The 21,157-nt window shown below is 45.8% G+C and overlaps 1 protein-coding gene and 1 long non-coding RNA gene across 3 annotated transcripts in view; both read left to right on the top strand.

Annotated features, from left to right (window-relative positions):
• Positions 1–974, top strand: part of LOC140687639 (uncharacterized) — a 38,061-nt gene extending 37,087 nt beyond the window's left edge. Inside the window, exon 3 of the long non-coding RNA XR_012062039.1 lies at positions 851–974. This is a non-coding gene — a long non-coding RNA (uncharacterized lncRNA). The remainder of the gene's footprint in view (positions 1–850) is intronic.
• A 4,480-nt stretch (positions 975–5,454) lies between these two features.
• DSP (desmoplakin) overlaps positions 5,455–21,157 on the top strand; it is a 41,205-nt gene continuing 25,502 nt past the window's right edge. For both annotated transcript variants that reach the window (XM_072945705.1, XM_072945704.1), the window contains exons 1-4: positions 5,455–5,897; positions 17,559–17,661; positions 18,754–18,902; positions 19,600–19,774. In XM_072945705.1, the coding sequence (XP_072801806.1) occupies positions 5,701–5,897; positions 17,559–17,661; positions 18,754–18,902; positions 19,600–19,774 (624 nt within the window). In that variant the 5' untranslated portion in view covers positions 5,455–5,700. The remainder of the gene's footprint in view (positions 5,898–17,558; positions 17,662–18,753; positions 18,903–19,599; positions 19,775–21,157) is intronic.

Raw genomic sequence — 21,157 nt, 5'->3', positions numbered from 1 at the left:
AATACTGATTTTTGTTTTAAGAACACAGTAATTCCAATTATAAATCATGAGATTATTTTTTCCTTATTCAGTAAAGAAAAAGAAAATATTGTTTAGAAATGACAGATGACATCTCTTCTGAGAGCCTGGGTGGGAAAGGACTTCAGATGCTTTAATGATTCCACCTGGAGCCAAACTGCTTAGCAGTTACAACTCACAGGAGCCGTCAGACAGGTTTGACAAGAATGACTTATAGCTCTCCACACCCACCTCTGCAAGACAGAACAGCTTCAGGGTTTGCTGAAACTGCCGTGGCACTGTGCTACTTTTTCCTGAATGTGAAACGTTTCTGTCTGATGTCAGCAAGGCTTCCATGTTTCAGTTTAAATTCTGCAAATCAGTGAAAAACAAAAACAAAAAAACCCCACAAATTACATCAAGTTAGATTTGTTGTCAAGGGCATTGATTTATGGCAGAAGAAACAATCCTCTGTGCTCTCTTCTTGATTTTGCACGACTTTTTCTGGGGCCCAACTCTTGCTAAAGGGAAGCTTTCTCATTTGGAGATGAGCAGTCAGTCCACTAAATCCTGAGAAGCTGGTTAAAGAAATCACAGGTAGCCCTGTGTCTCAGAGCTTCCCAAGTGAGACTGTCCATGGATTACTGAACATGTCAGGAGACGGAATTCTGGCTTCTGACATAGGTCTGCAGCTCTATGGATGCTGGGAAGACCCCACACGGACATGCCTGCTTCCCCCGGGGCAGGACTGTTTTCCCAAATAAACACCGTTTGGTGATGGCTATAACTGCTTTCCATGAAGAATTGCTCACTGCTCCGCCCTGCCTCACCTTCTCTTGTTTCTCATCCACAGGGAATGCTGTTTGCCATTGATGTGAAAGCTCTAGAACAGGGGTGGATCACTTGTATGGAAAGCTCCAGCATCTGCCCTTGCCACTTTTATAAAGCCTTTTTAAAAAAGATGAGGAAATGGTACGCATTTTTAAAAGTAATGCCAAGAAGACATTCCAAGTGAGGTTTAAAAATGCTCATGACATAGTGTTAAATTAAGAAGCTGGATATGAATCTGTATAAAGACTCTGACATCAGTTAGGGAAAAAATTCATTGGAAAAAAAACTGGAAGGAAATCTACAAAAAATGCTTAGTGTGATTGCTTTTGTCTGGATGGTCTATCGTAGATGAATTGGTCCCACCTGCTCTGCATTCTTTTACCTTTTTCTGAGTATCCTACAGCAAACATACATAATTTATAATCGGGGGGAACCCCCCCAACTTTAGACTCATCCTTCTAAGCAAGTCTCTTACTTGATTTGCTAGCAGACTTTCAATCTCATCTACATACATTTGCCCTGACAGGCTCAGACCAGGGCAGAAATGCAAATTCTCACGACCAGCTTTCTCTGTGTACAATGGAGGCGTTCGAACCGAATTTCTTCCCAGTGATCTGTAATTTTACCAAGTCTGGCAAAATCGAACTATCACAACCTTAGATTGGGGGAGTCCGTTGCCGCCGAGGATGTTCTTTTGACACTTGACACAAGGAAAATGAACACAGTGCTCGGCTCATGGACGTATCTCACAAACATCTCCCCATTTCTGAAATGGAACTTAAGTGATGTGCCAAACTGGTTTCTGCATCGAAAGCTTTGACTAGTTTCAGTCACGTTGGCTGGGAGAGATCAGTCTTACTTTGGGGATAGGGAGAACCCAGATTTCGTTATTTCTGGAAGATTCTAACTTATTCATGGAAATGGAAGAGTAAGAAAGAAAGGGTTAAAAAATGCATACAATTCCTAAAACCCAAATTGCCTGCCATTTTAATAGGCATTTCCTTTACCTCGCATTGCAGCTCCAGTCCTAGTCGCTGTGGTTCTCCTTTGTTAAGATACCACTCTGGCAGGCAGAGCAGCTGTTTTAACTCACGGGCTGTAAATCTTCTGCAGTAAAGGGATATCATTTACCAACAAAGGGATATGAGAGCGTTCCCATGGGATTTTGAGCGAGTAAATGATTCCTCTTCATCTCATGGAAATCAAGGTGCTCTGTTCAGTTTAAACAATATGCTCAGGATACGACTGATGCCTCTTTCCTAACCGCAAGGTCATTTTTAAGGTCAGCCAGAGAGAAAGTTACTTGTCAGTGATCTGTCTCTAATAGTACAAGGGGAGGTATCTACAAGTGGCAGGGAAAAAATAGCTGACCTTCATCAGGTCGGCTAGTGAGGACTTTGCCAGACTTTGGATTCTGAACTTTAGAGACCTAGTTGTAAGAAATCAGCTATTTTTAAGCCCCTCTGCTGTACCCCCACAATTCTGAAAACGTACCTTTGTAAGAGTAGACCTAACATTGTATTGTAATTATTTCTTTTCCCGTTTTCCCGTCGCAGACTTGATAACCTACAGAGCTGTGGTTTATTCGTTTTTGAGTGGCCAGCACTGAGCCTGCTGTGTGACACAGGCGATGTTTATGAACTGCTTTTTATTTTTTTATTTTTAAATTTTTTAAACATTTCAGAGTTTTAAAATTTCTTTATGATTCCATTTGTTTTTAATTTGGGGGAAGATAATTGTATTTGTTTGTTTAGTTATTTTTGATGGAGGTAGTGGGACTTGAACCCAGGACCTCATGCATGCTAAGCATGCACTCTACCACTGAGCTATACCATCCCCTGAGAACTGCTTTTTAAATGAGACAATGTTGTGTCTCCTAGAGGGAGGTTTACTGAGTCACAAGTGGGATAAAGACAAACACTAAAGGTTAAAATTTCACATCCAGCAAAGAGCTTTTGGTTTAATGAGTGGTACCTTCACTTTCTGGATGTCACAGTTTTCAAGAACGTGTGCGTATTTCATCTCATTTGATCCTCACTGGAGGTCTGGAAAATTGGCAGGGCAAGTGTTACGATTTCCATTTAGTGCATGAGGAGATGGAGCTCTCCCCCAAGTAAACCGCAGCACTGAGATCAGAACGACAGTCTTCTGATCCCCAGTCTTCCCCGGAGGGGAAGACCAGCCACTTTAGATGACCAACACATGTATGTCTGGATTCCATCGATCATGTCAATCTTTGATTCATCCTCCTATCTTCCTTTATCATCCTGAAAGAAAGATAAATGAAAGTCATTGTCTTCCCAGACCCAGCATCTTTGGTTGGCTGGAAGAAGGTCGCCTTCCTGGGAACACCTGAAGGATCGCGGGAAGCAGTGGGGTAGGCTGGGAAGCAAGGCGGCCTGTGGTGTGTAACGGTGGGCTTGCTCTCCACCTCTTCCCGTTTTGTAAACAGATGAAATGGCTCTGCCAGTGTGGGTGGTGTTTGGATCTGCTCCTACCAAGTAGGAGCTCTCAGAGGGACCCCTTGGCTGAGCAGAGCTTTCGCCATCACTGGGAGGTAGTTCATAGATGCGTGTCGCGTTCAAGGAATATGCCACCATGCTAAAGTACGGCTTCTTATTACACGCGATTGGAATGAAGGCATCCCTGAATTTTTTTAAACTGAAGTTTTACTATCCTGTTTTTAAGGACAGTCTGTGTTATCTTCCAAAGTCTAGCATTGGTCCTTCCACAAAGGAGGTTGTAACTTTTGCGGAACAAATGAAGTACATAGAGTTATTTTGACCATGATGGACTGACAGCCCCAAAGGCTTTTCTTCCCTCTAACCCATGGATATGTGGGCCATTTGTGCTGATGCTGACTTTTAGCCATTGATTTAACTGCAGAAGAAACATTGTTTTTGTCTATACATCAGTGTTTATGAAATCATTTGAACATTTTATCACATTTGCCTTTACTAGAAGAGGAAATTGAGAAAATGATGGGAATGACAGGGTGTGCTAACAGTGGTAAAGTTTCTTCTTTCCTAATGTTTATTGCATTTTTATTTTTTAAGTTTTTTGGGGGGGGGAGGTAATTATGCTTATTTATTTATTTATATCTGGAGGAGGTACTGGGGATTGAACCCAGGACCTTGTGCATGTTAGTCAGGTACTCTACCACTTGAGTTATACCCGTTCCCCCAACAGTGGTAAACTTTTATTTCAGGGTATCTTTGACTCCCTGGATTTAGGCTGGTCAAGTCTGTGGTTAATTGTGAAAAAAGAGAACAGGACATTTTGTCAAAGATTTGTGCCTAAAAATTGACATGTAGTTTGGGGTGCTATAATATGGGACCTTTCAGAGAACTCCCTCCACTCCCTTTATAGCATGCAAATATAGTTTGATTTCTGTTATTTTCGGTTTATTAACATTTCAGAAATATATTGTATAAGAAGGTAAGTTAATTGGCATTGTTTAGGAAGATAAGAAATACTTATTATGAAGATCTTTAAATGGTGTTTATTAAAGAATAACTGAACAGTTTTCCAAATGATAAAAACAGCTTTTTACGGGTGGTGTGACTGGCTCTAAACTCGAGTCACAGAAACAACTGTGTAGTTCACACTCAGCCACTAACTGGGAGGCGCCCTAGATCAAATCGCTGGAATGTTCTAGCTCTGAGTTACTCATCTGTACCCAGTGGAAGATCTCTGTCCAGGGTTCTCTGTTGCTTTCGAGTAGACTGAAGTCCTGGGAAGGCCTCCGCCACTGACTCGTGGGAAAAGCTCTTTCGAAGGGATGGGTCCAGGGAGAAGGGCTCAGGGGCGCGAGCGAGAGAAGTGTTTCCAATGTTCTTTTACAACACTCGGAAACTGACTCTCGGGCTGGAAGTCCTTGCAATTTCTCGTTTAAAATGACTGACCATCAACAAGCAAAATAAAAGAAACTGCAATTTCTAGTTTCATGTGACCCCATGGAAATTGGCTGTAGTGTTTTCCTCTTTATTTTCATGCCCAAGAAACCAGTTATTTATGGCGAAGACTTCTCCAGAAAGTGGTGGTTCTGCGTAAAAATCGTTTTACATGTCGGAAAACGGACTTTGTAGGTAATTTTCTGGATTCCTGGAATAAAAGTAAATTCAAAAAAAGCCCCCAAACAAAACCTCATCATCTAAGCCTTCTCTCCTCAATTGTTTCCAGCCAAAACTTGGTTGGCACCGTTTCCGGGGACGAGCAAAAGTAAATGTTTAATAAGTAACTGTCCAATCGAATGACTTATTTTTCAGCCGAGTTCCGCTCGGGGGACCGGAGAAATCTCCCAAAGCGGGGGCCGCGCTTCCCCGGCCACTGACGCCCAGGCGCTGCGCGCACGTCTTCCCCAGGGCCGGCCGCGCGCCTGGGGCGCTCGGGTCCCGGGCCCCCGCCCCTCGGCTGTTACTCAAGCCTTGGCGCGCAGGGCGGAGCCGCGGGCCAGCGGCGCAGGTGGGGAGGGACGGCCGGTGCGCGTCGGCGACACCCGCGGGGGGCGGGGAGGCGCGGCGGCCGCACCCCGCCCTGGGAAGAAGCCGACCAGGTGTGGCTTCGGCGCCGGGTGCCAGCGGGGAGGAGACTCGCGCCCCCGCCGACCAACACCACCACCCAGCCGTGGCCCGGCTCCTCTGCGCCCTCGTCGCCCTGCGAGCCGCAGCTCTCCCTCCCGCTCCCGCTCCCGGCCCGTCGCCGTCCCCGGCGCCCGAGACGGCCCCGGTGGAGAAGCGCGTCCTCGCGATCCTTCTGCGCCCCCAGCTCACTCCCCGGTCTTGGCGTCTCCTGGGAGCCCCTCGCCCTCTCCGAGCCGGTCGGCCCTCGCGTCTGCCTGGGCGCTGAGCGGCTCCCAGAGCGCCCGCCGACATGAGTTGCAACGGAGGTTCCCACCCGCGGATCAACACGCTGGGCCGCATGACCCGCGCGGAGTCCGGCCCCGACCTGCGCTACGAGATGACCTACGGCGGCGGCGGCGGCGGCGGCGGGGGCGGCGGCGGCGGCACCACCAGGATGTACTACTCCCGGCGCTGCACGGTCACCGACCAGAACTCGGACGGCTACGGGTGGGTACTGGGCCGGTGGGCCGGGGCCACGGGGTCTCCGCACTCCGCTAGCGGAATCCCAGCAGGCTGGGGCCGGGAGGCACCTTCGTCCTCTGACCGACGAGGAAGCCCAGGTCCAGAAGGGGAACGGTCTCTTTGTCTGAGGTCATGCACGCATTTCCTGTCCGCCCTCGGGCAGGCGCCAGGTGTCCCGACGCCGAGGGCGCCGCGCAGAGCGGACTCTTGTGTGCGCGCGAACCCCGATAGGAGCGGCTCCTTCCCTGCCCGCGGGGACTTGGGCTCCCCGTGTTCCTTCCCACGAGCCGGGGCCGTCGGCGGGCCAACGAGGGTGCAGACAGGGTCGGGGGCCCGGCTGCCCCCGGACTCTCCCCCGCGCGGCGGGCCGGCGGGCACCTCCTTTGTCCCGGCCCACAGGTGGGAGGTCAGGCGGGCGGGGCTGCCACCACTAGGTCCAACCTCGCTAACTGTAACCGAAAGTCCAACAGTAAAAGAGCGGGGGCTCGGGCCTGTCCGGTGGCCCGGCGGACGCGGCGCTGGGCTGTCGCTACTGGCTCTTCGGCAAACTCGTGGTCACCCCGAGACCACGTCCGCAGCGGCGCCTGGGCTGCTCGGCCACCCGGCGGCTTTTGTATAGAGGCTGTGCGCCCCGGCTGCTCGGGTCCCGGGTCGAAAAGGCCCCACCTTGGCCTCCCCTGCTCCCCAAACCAAGTTTCCTGTCCCCCAGGCCCAGTTCGTCACACGGTTGCCACTGCCCTCGAGCACACCTGTGGCCCCAGGTCTGCGCCCTTTTTTTTCTTGGTTTTTAAAAAGCACCCGAGGACCGGCCTCGGTGTCTGGGTGGCGCAGCTGGGGCGCAGGGTCTTGCTCTTGGAGCGGACGAGTGCGGACAGGGGCTCGGGGAGGGGAGGCGCCGCCCGCGATGCTGGGGGCCAGCCCAGGCCCGGTCTGCCTCTGAAAATCAATGCGGAAGCCGATCGTGGGAGTCAGTTGGGTGGGTGGGGGTGGGGGAAGATAATGAGCCTTCGGTTGCCAGATCTCTGGAGCCCGACTCGGGATTCCCACGTGAGCCGTGAGAATTTTGCGGCCCGCAACCCCGTCCCGGGCCCCTGCAAGACCTTCCCTTCTAGGGCTTTGAGGAAAGAAGCCCGAGTTCAGGACTTTGTCGACCTTGCCTTGAGCCCTTAGGCTGGGGAGGAGCAAACTGAATACAGTCCGGGGCGGGGGGTTGTTTTGCCAGCAGTTTTGGAGGCAGGGACGATTACTCCGAGTTGCAGCTTGCTTCCTGCTTCGATTTATTCCTTTATCTTCTCGGAGCATCTTGAAAATTTCGTTTCTCTTTTTGAGTTAGGAAAGAATTGCCTCAGTCTTGGAGCTCTTTGTTTAATGAACATAATGCACCTGGGGGTTTCCAGGAAAAATGTGCCAAGCCATTAAGGAGAGTAGGGAGATTTTTTTGTGTGTGTGCCAGTTTTCACTTTGGTTTTGAAGTTTGTTTGAAAACTTGGCCCAACCATTTAACTCCGAAACTTTACTTTTACCTCCCAGTCTTCCAGTATTTGGAAAACACACGCTTCTGAGTGTATACATTTAAATTCCAAGTCAGAATTTGCAAGGCTGCTTCTTTTTGTCATTTTATGAACCAAATGCTTTTTTTTTAATGCTTCTGTTATCCCAGAGTCCCTATATTTTAAGTGGACAATAAACATTACTGTTAATGGAATATTTCACTCCCTTGGCTTCTTGTAGAAGTAAATTTGTAATTAATATCTTGGTTAGTGAACTGCGTAAAGATACGTGGTTTATGAGGATTCTTCACTGAAATGTTAAATTTTGGGGAGGCTTAATGTTTTCTCATAGCATCATTTCTTGTGCTTGATTTTTCCAGCCTAAAGGTTGTTTAGAAACCTGTCAGGTTTCGCGTCTCTCTGGGAAGGGAAAGCAGACTCAAGTGAAAAATCACCGAACTTGGAGGAAAGGTGCTTTTCTTTGCCTGGCTGTTGAGTTGCAGGGCCCAGGGGCGGCAGGCTGGGGGCTTGACTCAGCCTGCCGTCGTCATTTCCCCGTCCAGGTACTGGAGTTTCCCCCGGCCTGTCCCGGCCTGCACTAGTGCTGCACGCCCTTAGAGTCTGAGAATTAACACAATACCAGGTGGCCTGCAAATGCTGACTTCTGCATTTTAGAATGATGGCGGCAGACTGGCGAGGGTCGGGGCGTGCACCTCATCTGTTATCCTGGTGTATTTATGGTTTTGGGCGGAGGGATCTCTTTGTCCCTGTCACGCACTTTGAAGTAGGGTGCCATCTCCCACCCGACTGCCTGCTGCCGCATAGATGATCAAGGACTTTAAAAGCACTTTTCTGATGGAAAGTTTTTCAGACGGTGTTTTTTTTTGTTTTTAAAGCAAAAAAGCAAAACGACAGAAAACCCCAAATGGAACCAACCCCCACCCCCAACCAGCATGAAAGCGACTGGTTGAATCTAAACTCATTTATTTCTAAAACTGCCGCCTTACTGGCTGAATGGACTGGTGATTTTTTTAAAATGATCAGTGTTTGTATTTAGCCCTTCCCTAAATAAATTAATTTGAGTGTGTACAGAGCCCATATCTGATTTTTCTTTTCAAGTGATTTTACAGCCTCTTCCTTTGTCCTTTACATTAATAACACTTGTCATTGTTCTGGACAGTGTTATTTCTCACTCTGATAATGCCTCCTTCCCCCTCTGTCTCCTGTGTCTTTGTTTTAGGCTGCATGGAATCTGCAACTACTTTATCTCCTTCTGTGCTTTACTTGTATTTTAAAGTTTGGTACATGTTACGTGCTTGATAATTTAATAGGTTTCTTTTTGAAAATTTAAACTTCAAATTTTCTTGTATAGGATGTTATATTGTTTTCAATGAAGGTAGATTTACTCTAGTCTTATTCCTGTAGTCAAAAGAAATTCCTACGAATCTGTAGTGAAATTTGATGGCCCAGTGACAAAGTCCCACAGTCAGATCTTTCGCTGATCAAAGTGTGGAATTTGTGGGAGGATTAAAAGCCTAATAGAGTCATTAAGCTTCAAAAATATGTGGTTAAAAATATTAATGCTTCCTTCTCTACAAGACTGCTGATTTCAAAACCAAAATGTGTGTAATCACTACTTGAAACATATTGTAAAGTTTGTTTTAAAGTAACTTTGAAAAGAAGCCTTTTTCTTAGCATAAGATTAACAGATCTATTTGCATTTAATTCTAGAGTGGAAGGGAAGTGCTTAGGACAGAAATCTCACTTTTTTTGGAGAGACAAGTAGAATAAGACTTGACCCAAATCCTAGAGTCTACTCCTGGTGGAGTCGGCACTAGAACCAGAGGCTGGTCACCTCTTCCCTTTGTCATCTGTCACCCTGAGCCTTTAGACCATGTACCTGTGTGAGACTGGACAGCCCTGTACTTACAGGATGAAAGAATCTCAGTTCCAGTCATTCATTCATTCGGTAAATATTGGCTGAGCATCTGCTGTGTGTTAGATGTCGGGGAGATTCAGAGGGGAAATGCAGACTTCTGGAAGGACACACATGCTCTTTAAAGGGAGATAAGTCCATCAGGACTATAATGCAGACGGCTAGTAGACAGGAGGGGGGCACATGACTCAGAGGCTTCACGAGGGAAGAAGATAACGTCTGGAGTGGCGGCACCAGTAAGACTTCACACAGGAAGTGGTGTCCAATTAGACTGGAGAATTTCAGCTGGTGAAGACGGGTGGGCAGAGAGCGCTCCATGGGGAGGGCAGAGAAGAGGGTCAGAGGTGGAAAACCAGGAGCAAATTCGAAGCCTAGAGAGAGCTCTCCTTTGGGGCATCTGCTTAAGTGGGGAAGTAGTAAGACATAAAAGGGAAGCAGAGCTTGCCTGGAGCCAGAGCCTGGGAGACCTTGAGTCCACGGTGGGGAATTTGGATGGGCACAGGGGAGGCCTTGCAGGTTACCTGGAAGCCAGTGAAGTTCTCCTCTGTTGAAGGAGCAGGGAAATAAGACCGTCCTGGTCAGCTTCAGGACCGCTTCTGTGGCAGCAGTGTGCAGAAGGGAGCTGGCTTAAGGAAGCAGTTGTGCCAGTGAAGGAGGGAGGTGATGAAAGTCGGATTGAGGTTGGTGGCAGTGGGACAGGAAGATGGATACAGTAGTGTGGCAGCTTCAGCTCAGAACTGGATCAGAAGGCAAGGGAGCACACAGGCTTAGAGTTGGGTGACTCATAGAATGATTATCCTAAATATACTTCTGGAAACGATGGCAAAGTAAGATTCGGTTTAGCTTAATAAATGGCAGAAAACATTTACATGCTGATTATGTTTGTCAATTATATATTTTATACAAATATCAGATCAGTGGTTAATAATAGTTACCATCACCTGCAAACACCTCCGATGTGCCAGGTAGATTGTTTGTAACCTTATGACAACCTTCCCATTTCCCAGATGGGAAGCTGAGGTTAAAGTGGTGAGATGACTTGGCCCAGGTCACACAGCTAGTTAGTGGTTGAGCTGCATTGGAATCCGGTATAACACAATGCCTCAAGGAAAGATCAGACCTAAATTATTAGAATTCATCTTTTCGGCTTGTAAACTCTTCTATCCAATATGAGTTTTGGTCTCTTTTTAACTTCTTGCATTCCTGGGAGAGATTTATTTCAGAACCATTCTGTTCTTTCACTAATACTCCTAGAGAGTTTGCATCTGCTTAGGAATAAAACAGTGTGATGCATTAAGCCAGCTAATTGCTGGGTAGATCTGCAAAACAGCTTCCAGCAAGTAGTTAATTTTTTCTCTAAATATGGGCATAACTTCATTGTTGTTCAGGTGATTGAAATGTCTTGGGAAAAAGAAAAAAGTGCTGATGCTCCCACGCTGACTTCGGGTGGAGCTGAGGACGGCTTGGGTGCTTGTGACTTGTGGAGTCTAAGTCAGCCCTCAGCTGACCAGTCTTTCCAGCCCAGGAGGTTCTGGAAGGCGTGCCCCAGTCCCGAGGCCGTGGTGCCTGGGGCGCTGCTGCCCCACCCTTGGCTTTCCTCTTTCTCCTTCCTGCACTCCTGGGAAAATGCTCAGGTGTGGTTCTGGGATTGAAGCCAGCGCCCCACAGACCCCAAGTGTCAGTGAAACTCATTTGAAACAGCATCCCGGAAAATGCTAGTGCAGGCGCACGCTGTGAACCTCACCACCAGCACCTTGGGCTGGGAGGGCCCAGAACCCTCAGAGGCCTCAGAAACGTGAGACCTGCATTGCATGACAGTGACACAGGAATGAGAACCTATAGGTCTAAGTTTTTGCTTGGCATGAACATTTTTGACATGCAGACAGAACATCCCTTGCTTCGTCTGTTACCTGAAAAAAATTAGAAAGGAATTGGCTTCTTGATGGGTAACCAGGTAATTTTGAACGATTTTTTTTTTAGGCTTCAGAATGAATACACGTTTTCAGACAAAAAAAATAATGCAAAATAGAAATCTCTATTTTGGCATTGACTTTGTAAGGTCAAATATTTGTATGTCATGCCCACTTAATAAGGGAAAGGAAAGCATCTCTTTCTAAATTTTCTTATCCCATCAATAAATTTCTTGCAGTTAAAATGTATCACTCTCTTTGGAGTGTCTCAAACCTTATTTTAGGCCTTATAGGTAATTCTAGGAACTGCTGAAAGGCCTCACACTTAATACCCAATCTTCATTTCTTTCTTTCTTTCTTTTTTTTTTTGCTTCTCACTTCCCCCACTCCCCTCCCTCAATTTGCTGTGAGATATCCTTAAAATAATGAACTAGGCAAAGCTCAAAATTGTGAACTGGGGCAAAAAAACACAAAATGAAAAATAAAAATGAAGTCTGAGAATCGTGTCCCAGTAGCAGCAGGAGCTCCCCTGTGACAGCGATCTTGCAGACAGGACTTCGTTTTTTGCGGGACTTTGCAGGCGGTACTGGTGTCTCCTCTAAGCATCTGGCCAGCCCCGGGGGTGGCTGTGTTCCTACAAGTCACAGGTGCAGAAACTCGAGGGACAGTGCGTCTAAAGTCAACCTGCTCAAAGTCACCGGCTGTACAACCGGCAGTGACTGAGCAGGGGGTGGACCCCAGGCTCTTTATGAAGTTAATGCCATGTGATCAGGTTGCTCTCCTGCCCCTGAATCCATCGAAAACGGTGTGAAAATAGTAAACATGGACAGGAAGTCGAACTTTATTAGAGCACTGCTTCCAGATCTGGGTGAGGATGAAATGAAGGCTCAGGGGAGGCTCTCTTTCTAAAATGTGTAGAAAAAAATTTTTTTTTTTTTTTGCTCACTGTTAGGGTCGGAGTTGTGTGTGTTAGGGCGGGCTCCCTGACTGAGCTCTTGAAATCAGGGTAATGAGTAGTAATGCCCTTATATCGGTTTTGTATTTGCCTCTGTCTTTCTTCTACGTTCTTCAACCAAACAAACATGCATTGAGTACCTTCCGTGTGCAGCCCTGTGTTGTTAAGTGCGTGTAGGAGTCGAGGTGACTAAGATGTGGGACTTTGCTCTCCAGGAGTGGGGCAGACAGGTGTGTAAATAACTCGGGCAGAGGCGGGGCAGGGAGAGTTCTGTGGAGGAAGCAGCACTTGGTGTGTAACTGCTGAAGGATGATCTGTGACATTTCCACTGACGCTCAGTGTGTTTGGTGGGTCTTGGAGGTGGGGTCTTGTCCTTAAGTGAAGCAGCACAATTTTTTCTTACAAACTTCATGTATCTTTTTCTTTTTACTTAAGGTCTTTTGAAGACACTCAAACAAAATCGTATATAGAACATGCTTTGAAAATTATAAAGAGCTAAGCAAATGGACTTTAAATCGATATTAATGCATCACACAATTATCATGACTTCCAGCAAATATTTATTGAGCTTTTCCAAGGCCATTATTCCATGAACCTGGATACACATAAGACACTGTATCTGGCACACATACAGGACCCTATGTTGATGGGATGAACAAAAACAGGAGAGAAATAGAGATCGTGGGAGAGAGAAGGGGAAACTGGAAGAGGAAGGAAGGAAAGAAGGAATCTGGTGGAAGAGAAAGTATATTCACAAAAAGAAATAGGATTAGGTGGCACAGACCAGGGTCTAATGAACAGCACAGATTATTGTAAAATGACTTTTATAAAACAGAGAGCAACTATTAAAAATACTTTTTACCTTGTAATGTTGCACGCCTCTCTTCAAAATATTTGCCTTGCATTTTTTTTCTAAAATAATCTTGGAAAAACTGTTAAGCTACTGCCTTCACAGTTAATTTTGGAGTCTCACTTTTTAAGAAAAGAGTGTTGTTTGGAGGTAGTCAGTTAAAGCAGATAAAGCTCTACAATATTGTTCACATGTTCACGTGGCCCATCCTTGGATGAAAATCCAGCCTACGTTTTCCTTTTAGCCACTGATGAAAGGATCTTTCTGTAAACTGCTGGAACCATTACTTGTTTAAACAAGTTGTAGAATGAATTAAAAAAAATGTGCACGCAGGTTCTTGGTGGTGTGAATCATTTGTCTCTGTGAGTTTGTGATGAAACAATTTCGGGAAAATTAACTTCTAAAGACAAATTTTATTTTTTCAAGGTCAGCTATTAATTTTAGTTTAGAAGTCAATATTTTTTGATCGATTTTACCCTAACTAGTTTTGTTTTCTTATTTATTATTATTTTTTTGCATGACATCTTCCAACTTCCACGTCACTGAAATGGGATTTAAACGTTGAACTTGGTGGAGGCGGAGGGTATAGCTCAAGTGGTGGGGCGCTTTCTTAGCATGCTTGAGGTCCTGGGTTCAATCCCCAGTACCTCCCCCAAAGTAAACAAACCTAATTACATCCTCCAAAAAATTAAAATAAAAAAAAAAGGAAAAAAAATTGAACTTGGAGTTTATTAGTTCAATTGCTAACATGGTTTGGAATCTCTACACCTCTAACATCAAGATGGTATGGAAAATTTCTTTGAAGCTAGAGATTTTTAAATTCCTTTTATGCTTGTTAAATAAGTATTTATTTAAAAATGATTTCTTCCTATATGATAGAATTTTGCATTTTTCCAGCGTGTACTGTACGAATTAAAGAGGAAACTTCGTTACCTTCAGACAAAATGTAGACTTGGATTATTTTCAATAGGAGGAATGAGTTTGGTGGTTTCATAAAATAAAGTTAGAGAGCAAATGAGCTCAAGAAGTCTTAGATATAATCTAGCCCAACAGATGAGAAAACAGATCCAGAAAATCTGAGATTTTTTAAAAAAATCCAAAACTAGGTGCAAGAATATGTTTTTTGACTTAAAAAGTTTTGACTGATACACAAACTTTGAAAAAACACCCGTGTTCCCTGAAGCAAGTTCTCCTGGCTTTCGAGCTGAAGAATCCAGCTCTGCACAGCGTCAGTGTGGCTGGTGGGTCAGAACCCTCTCTCTGTTGACGGTGCCTCCTTGGTTTAATTACAGCCCGTTCTGGCGCATCCTTCCCTGGGCGGAGACAAGCAAGCTGAAACGTGAAGGTGGATTCTCCCTTCTCATCAGTAAACCTCAGGGGGCCTCTCTCTCCCTTCCTTCATCTCGTTTTGATGGACTGAGCTGTTCCAAAGGTGTCCACCTGGTTCCATTTCTCACCTTGGTCTGTTTCCGAAGGACATTCCAACCGAAGGGAGATTCTTAACAGATGATAGACAGGATCTGAAGATCTTGCTTTAAAAGACCAGATGCAGTCTTGAAAAGTTGTGTCTGAGATGAAATTTGGTTACTCAGGTCATACTTCCCCATAGACAAATCACAGTACCAAAGATTCTTCATGACACTGTTATATCACTTCAGCTTTTCCTGGTTTTTTTTTGCCTCTTAAAGAGATTAGATTTTTGTGCATTACAGTTGTTCATCTATTTCCTGAAATGCCAAGCAAAACACATAGGGTTTTAGCGTCTGTCAAGGGAACGTTATGGTGAATATAGCCAAGTCTTTTAGTAAAGCCTGAAGAATTCTTTTTAGTATTATTAACAACATATACAGTTACCTTTTTTTAAAAGTGCAAGTCCACCAATATTTTAAGGCAACATTTTTTTTTAAGCCAACATTTAATTGCCTCACCTCTTTTTCCTGGATTTAGTTCTTTTTTTTTTTTTGGTGTGTTCTTTCAACTTTCACTGTATGATTTTGTAGCTTCAATTCACTTAAAAATTTATTTAAGCTTTTTGGAGGGGGGAGGTAGGTAGGTTAATTAATTAATTTATTTTTAAATGAAGGTATTGGGGGTTGAACCCAGGACCTTGTGCCCGCTAAGCACGTGCTGTACGACTGAGCTGCACCCTCCCTGCCACCACTACACAGGTCATTTCTAGGTGTCATGTAATTAACTATTCTAGTAGTTGGAAAAAGAGCCAATGAGTTTCATATTTTGTTGTCAAATGAACTGAGTGTCATAAACTCACTTTAAAAGGACTTGTGTGTACACTTTGGAACATTCATTCACAAGTGAGTTTCGCCTCCCTGCTTCTCTCTTTTTTTTAATACATTTTAATTCTGAAATAATTTTAGGTTTGTAGAAAAGTTGCAGAGACCTAGGAGAGTTCTCGTATACCCTCGCCCCGTTTCCCCATCTGCCTCTGTCTCAGAGCTCACTGTGTGTGTTAGATTTTACAGAAGCACACATTATTAAATCACCTAAGAAACTCTGGCTTTCGACTGCGCTGAGAGCCATTTTCTTCGTGTGCTAGAGACTGGCATTCTTTGTGGGAGTCGCCCTGGGAACCAGATTACTGAACAGGATTAGTAAATGCTTCAGAAGAAAGGCACTCTCGCCCTGCTTCAATCAGGAAAACATAGATGATTACACAGGGCCTTCCTTAATTACCTGTCCTAGAGTTCTGAGTGATGCTTCTGTAGTTCCTAATTTCTCCCTTTGTCTTTTGAATTGCTTTCCTGTCCGTTACAATAGGTGCGTTTGGGAACGTGTTCTGATTCTGTCCATTGGAATTTTGCGCAAGTTTTGACAACGGCTGGAGTCCTGTTTATATCTCAGTAAGACGAGAAGTGTGCCAGATTTCCTGGCCGATCCTGAGTAGGAGGCAGAGAAGGGCTGCATTCATGCAGGGTGAGGGTGAGGGTGGGGCGTCCTGGTTTTGCTAGGTGGGCGGCACTTTGCTGGGACCTGCCTGGAGGAGCCGCGGCCTCACCTGGGAGTGGCTCCCAGGAGAGCTGGGTCCTCACCCACGCACCTTCATACTCTCAGCCAGTGCTGGCCTGTAGGGGAGCCAGGCTGGCAGGGAGGGACTGCAAATGGGCGATGGAGAGAAAGTCAGTGCCTCTCCAGTGAGAAGTGATGCAGAATCTGGTGCAGTGGGAGAAGTTTCCCACATTCTTGTGATTTTACCCGAGCTGTGCCTCGTCCAGCCTGGGCTTTTCACACTTTTTTTTTTTATTTTTTTATTTAAACAGGGAAATTCTTTAAGACGCACACACACACCCGTCCCGACACAGACACACACAGAAAAGACAGTCCAGTACATCAAACAGGCATCAGACAGTTTTATCTGCAAGCGCAGGCCGGTCTGGCTGGAGGCCTGGATGGCTCTGCAGTCCGGGAGGAACTCGGGCACGTTCATAAGACCTTTTCTTAAACATGAAACAATAGTTTAATATGCTTTAAATCTCTCTTAAATCAAGCCCCAGTGGGCTGGGCTGTGGCAGAATGTATCTTGGCAAATTAAATAGTAAGACTTGTTTTATTACAGTTTATTCTTACTTACATTTGGAGCACATTAAATTCCTATAAGCTCGCTCTTTAAAATGTGGTAAAACGTGTTTAAACACCACTGTTGTCTTAAGGTTTCTGCCACGTCTTCCAGGAAAGTGCTGCGTTTGAAAAGTACATGTGAATAAGCATCATGGTACAGGAGAATGTTCTCGGGCCCTTTGAAAGGAAAAGTGGCTTATTTTTGCATTAAAGATATTTGAATTTCCCATCACTCCCTTCGCACCATTATTTCTTTACCATTATCGTCTGTTAACGATGATCACAGAAACTATTTTTGTAGAATAAGCTTTTCTTTTGTCTCCTACAGTTGTCCTCAGCCAGGCTGGCCAGTGGAACCGTCGGGCTGTGGGTCTGACGTCACCTTCCCCAGAGGCACTGGTGGTGGCGTTAGGGACCGTCGTGGGGTGAGGTGGGAGGCGTGACAGATGAGCGGCGAGAAATGTGTTTTCACAACTCAGAGGGATGTTTCTGGAGCAGATCTTGGACCTGGAAAGAAAAACTTGGTGTGAAGATCATCATTGGGCTAATTCGTACAATTGGGAAAAAGTTCTGTAGATTAGAAAATAGTATTTCGTCACTTTGAAGTGTCCTGATTTTGACAGTTGTCCTGCGTTTTTATCTTTGAATGTCTTTATTCTTAGGGAATAACGTGCTGAAATGTTTTGGGGTAAAGGAACACGATTGTTCTGAAATGGCTCAGAAAAACATGTATGTACACACAGAAATACCTCCATGTAAAGAGAGGGGAGGGGGGACAGGAGACACGGGAGGTGTGAACACCTGGGCAGTCTGGGCGAAGGGCCTACAGGAAGAGTTTTGTCTCGTTTTTGCAACTTTTCTGAACGTTTAGAATCATTTCCAAATTGAAAAAACAAATGTCCTGTCTGCTTTCTTTGCGTTTGTCTCATCAGTCAAACCGGGACCATGTCCAGGCACCAGAACCAGAACACCATCCAGGAGCTCCTGCAGAACTGCTCGGACTGTTTGATGCGGGCAGAGCTGATTGTGCAGCCTGTGAGTTTCCCTTTTCTCCTAAATGTCGTCCCCATCCAGTTTTGTTCCTGGTTTTGTACCCAGTTGGGTTCCTAGTTACCTTAGTCTCACAGCCCTGCCCTGAATTCGCCTTCCCTGCCCTCCTTTGCATCCTTAGCGTTTAGAGATGATCTTTTGCAAAACAGACTAGACAGGGAAGTCTGTCTTCCTCACCTCTGTTCACTTCACACTGGGAACCAGTTTTCACATCCAGCCTGTTACTGTTACATGGCTTTCTCTTCCTAGAAGTGCAGCCCAACGTGTGTATGTCACTAGATTGTCATGGACTGTGATGTGCGCCACCAATTTAATGTCTCTTTTCAGGAAAAAAAATTAGCATCTGGTGAGAGCAGTTCTACTGGAGAAACATAAAAAAACCTGGGAAAAAGGATCAATGGAAAATTGAGGGAAAGTGATAACATTCATGAAGGCCTCGTGATGTTTCTTGACGTCACTGAGACAGCTCTGCATCTCACTGAAACAGGCTTAGGGGTCACGAGATCCATGATGTTTTCTGTATACCCCTCCCCCCGCTTCCCCCAACGGTGACAATTCACTAAGTGTCACCCCTCCTCAAAACCAGGAACTTGATTGGCCCAGTACAATGAACTAGACAGCTTTCTTTTAAAGAACTGAAGCTTTATTTCCCACAAGAGGCAGGAAGAGCTCAACTGATGAGTAGAAGACCTTATCTGGTGTCACAGTACAGTGTCCTTATCACAGTGAAGTTCCAGTTAGATGAGTGTCCTGTGTGAATAAGAAAGACAGGCATGTAACACAGAGAAGCAAGGGACAGATCAGCATTCGGTGAATGCGCTTTTAAAAGCCTCTGCAAATTGGAAGGACCGTCTGCACGTGTTGGTGCCTGATGCTCCCTATATTGACCTCCCTATTTCAAATTAAGAGGAGAATCTTCATTTCAGTTAGAGGGATCCGTTTGCAGTCACCTGAAAGCAGAGGGGTGGGGGACTCACAATATGTAAGTTGATCGCAGAAGCTTTTGCTTCCATTAACTCACGTGAAGCTTTTCTTCCCAGTATTGTGTGTTTCCTTCATGTGAACTCTTTCTCTTAGGAACTGAAATACGGGGATGGGATACAGCTGGCTCAGAGCAGAGAACTGGATGAGTGTTTCGCCCAGGCCAACGAGCAGATGGAGATTACCGACAGCTTGATCAGGGAGATGCGGCAGATGGGCCAGCCCTGCGATGCTTATCAGAAAAGGTACCGTCCGCAGAGCGAGGTGCAGGCGGGAGTTACACTGCATCCCGTGTCCCAGGTCCTCCCTCGCAGGAAGCACAGATACTCCCCGCGGAAAGGCCCACTTGCTTGGTGTTTTGCAGCTCTGTGGGTCTCTAACACAGACGGACTTAACCCACTACCTTCCTCTTTTGTGGAATCGCAAAGCTGCCGGGAGAAAGAACTCAGCGGGCCTGCTCAAGGGGGGTGCTTTTTCTGAAGAGTCGAGTTTGCTGTGAGATGTTCACTGGGCTTCTGCCTCAGGGGCTGCAGAAGCAGCTTGGCCGAGTAGCTGACCTTTAAGAGTCTAATGTTAAGTCCTGCTCAGTTTAACGAACACAGAAATGAGACTTCTCTTGTCGAAAATGCTGTTGAAGGCAGAGGTGTGTGGTGTGATTTTGCGATCATGGCGCCCAGGGCGCAGGGTCCTAGGAAGTTCCCAGAGGGGACCCCGTGAGAAAGTACAAAATGCTGCTGGGTTGGGCAGAGACAGTTACATGCTCTCTGATGCTTCAGGCTTGGAGCATCAGAATATCTTAAGGTTTTGAGTGTGATCAAGAGGTGAAGTCTTCCAGGAAAACATCTGTGTTCTCTGTACTGACCCAGAGGAGACGCGGAAAGGGGAACACCGGCCCGGGACGTGTTTTCCAGCAGCCGTGTGATTGTCTCCCTTTCCTTCCAGACTGCTGCAGCTGCAGGAGCAGATGCGGGCCCTTTACAAAGCCATCAGTGTCCCGCGAGTCCGAAGGGCCAGCTCCAAGGGAGGCGGCGGGTACACCTGCCAGAGCGGCTCCGGGTGGGATGAGTTCACCAAGCGCCTCACCAGCGAGTGTCTGGGCTGGATGAGGCAGCAGAGGGTAAGTCAGCAGCTTCCGGACTGAACAGGTTGGTTCTCAGAGCTCCCAGCCTGCCTGGGCCAGGTCTGTAGACGTGGCCCTGGGGGTCCAGCCACAGAGAGTAACTTGCTGTTTTCAAATTTTCCCCATATCCAATTTAGAAATGAAGGCTTTTATTTTGAAATAAGTGAAATCTTCAGGTTTTTTTTTTCTTCCATGTGGCCTAGGGAACCAGTCTCATTGCTTTATGGTTGTACTTAACCACACAGGTAATATTTTGTAAGTATCCTTTAATTGGTAGAATGTGCAAATCAAATTGTGGCATGGTTTTTTTTTTTTGATGGAGGGACTGGGGATTGAACCCAGGACCTCGTGCACGCTGAGCATGCGCTCTAGCACTGAGCTGTACCCACCCCAACTGGAAAATCAGTTGTGGGAGTTAATGTGCTGAAAAATTTCATCGTTCCAACTTGAGTGGTCACTGAGCTCATCTGGTGTTACTGATAGGTACTTAAGATTAAAAAACAACATTGTGGAGGTTCATTTAAAATGTTCACAAATTGGAGGAGCTGGACACGCAGTAAAACTGGATCTGCTGGTTTGGGTTTGTTCACCTTACAGTTCTAAGTGTCAGTTGTGTTCTTGTGCAATCATTACGTCACTGGTGTGGGAGTGAAGTCAAATAATGGCACCAGATGTGCCCAGCCTTTCCCTAGAGCTGGAGTTTCTACAAAGGATTTTTCAATGCTAATTATTGTTTTGTTGTCTTATGCAGTTATTATGTGCTGTAATGAACAGGTGGCAGGAGAAATAGGTCGTCATCATGTCGATGGGAATTTTATAATGAAAACCCGGTACTGACGAACCGTCCTTCTGTGGAGAGGGTGGAGATGTTAGACGCATCAGTTGTGCAGAACTGTCGTTGTCGGAAACGGGTTTTTTCCCTCGTTGTTGGACCAGTTTAGCTGTGGGTCTGAAGTTTCTCAGCCCCTCAAAGATTTTTGTGTGTGTTCTTTCCTAAGTGTGAGGGCTTATGGGACTAAAGATTCATTCATTCATTCATTCATTCAGTTAACCTTTTCTCCCACTTACTATAAAGACTTTATAACACCTTCATAGAAGGTAGGGCTTATAGAGGAGAAAAGTCAGTCTGAATCCTGGAAACCTAAATGTGAACCTATTTACATGTTTCCCAATCCCCTTCTAATCTTTGACCACAAATTTCTGGAGCATTTAATAGGTATTGGCACCATGCCAGGAAATGAGGGTGCCAAGATTATGTCCCATAGCTCTAAAAATGAGTGTTATTGAAGAAAATGAGACACATACACTCAGATGCCAGATTTTCATGCAGAGCAGCATGGGGTTGATTGTGGGGTTTCAGCTGTGATGGAACTCTGCTCA

Source organism: Vicugna pacos, chromosome 20 (genome assembly GCF_048564905.1).
Source record: "Vicugna pacos chromosome 20, VicPac4, whole genome shotgun sequence".
Classification (NCBI taxonomy): Eukaryota; Metazoa; Chordata; class Mammalia; order Artiodactyla; family Camelidae; genus Vicugna; species Vicugna pacos.
This window is presented reverse-complemented; position numbering and strand designations above follow the sequence as displayed.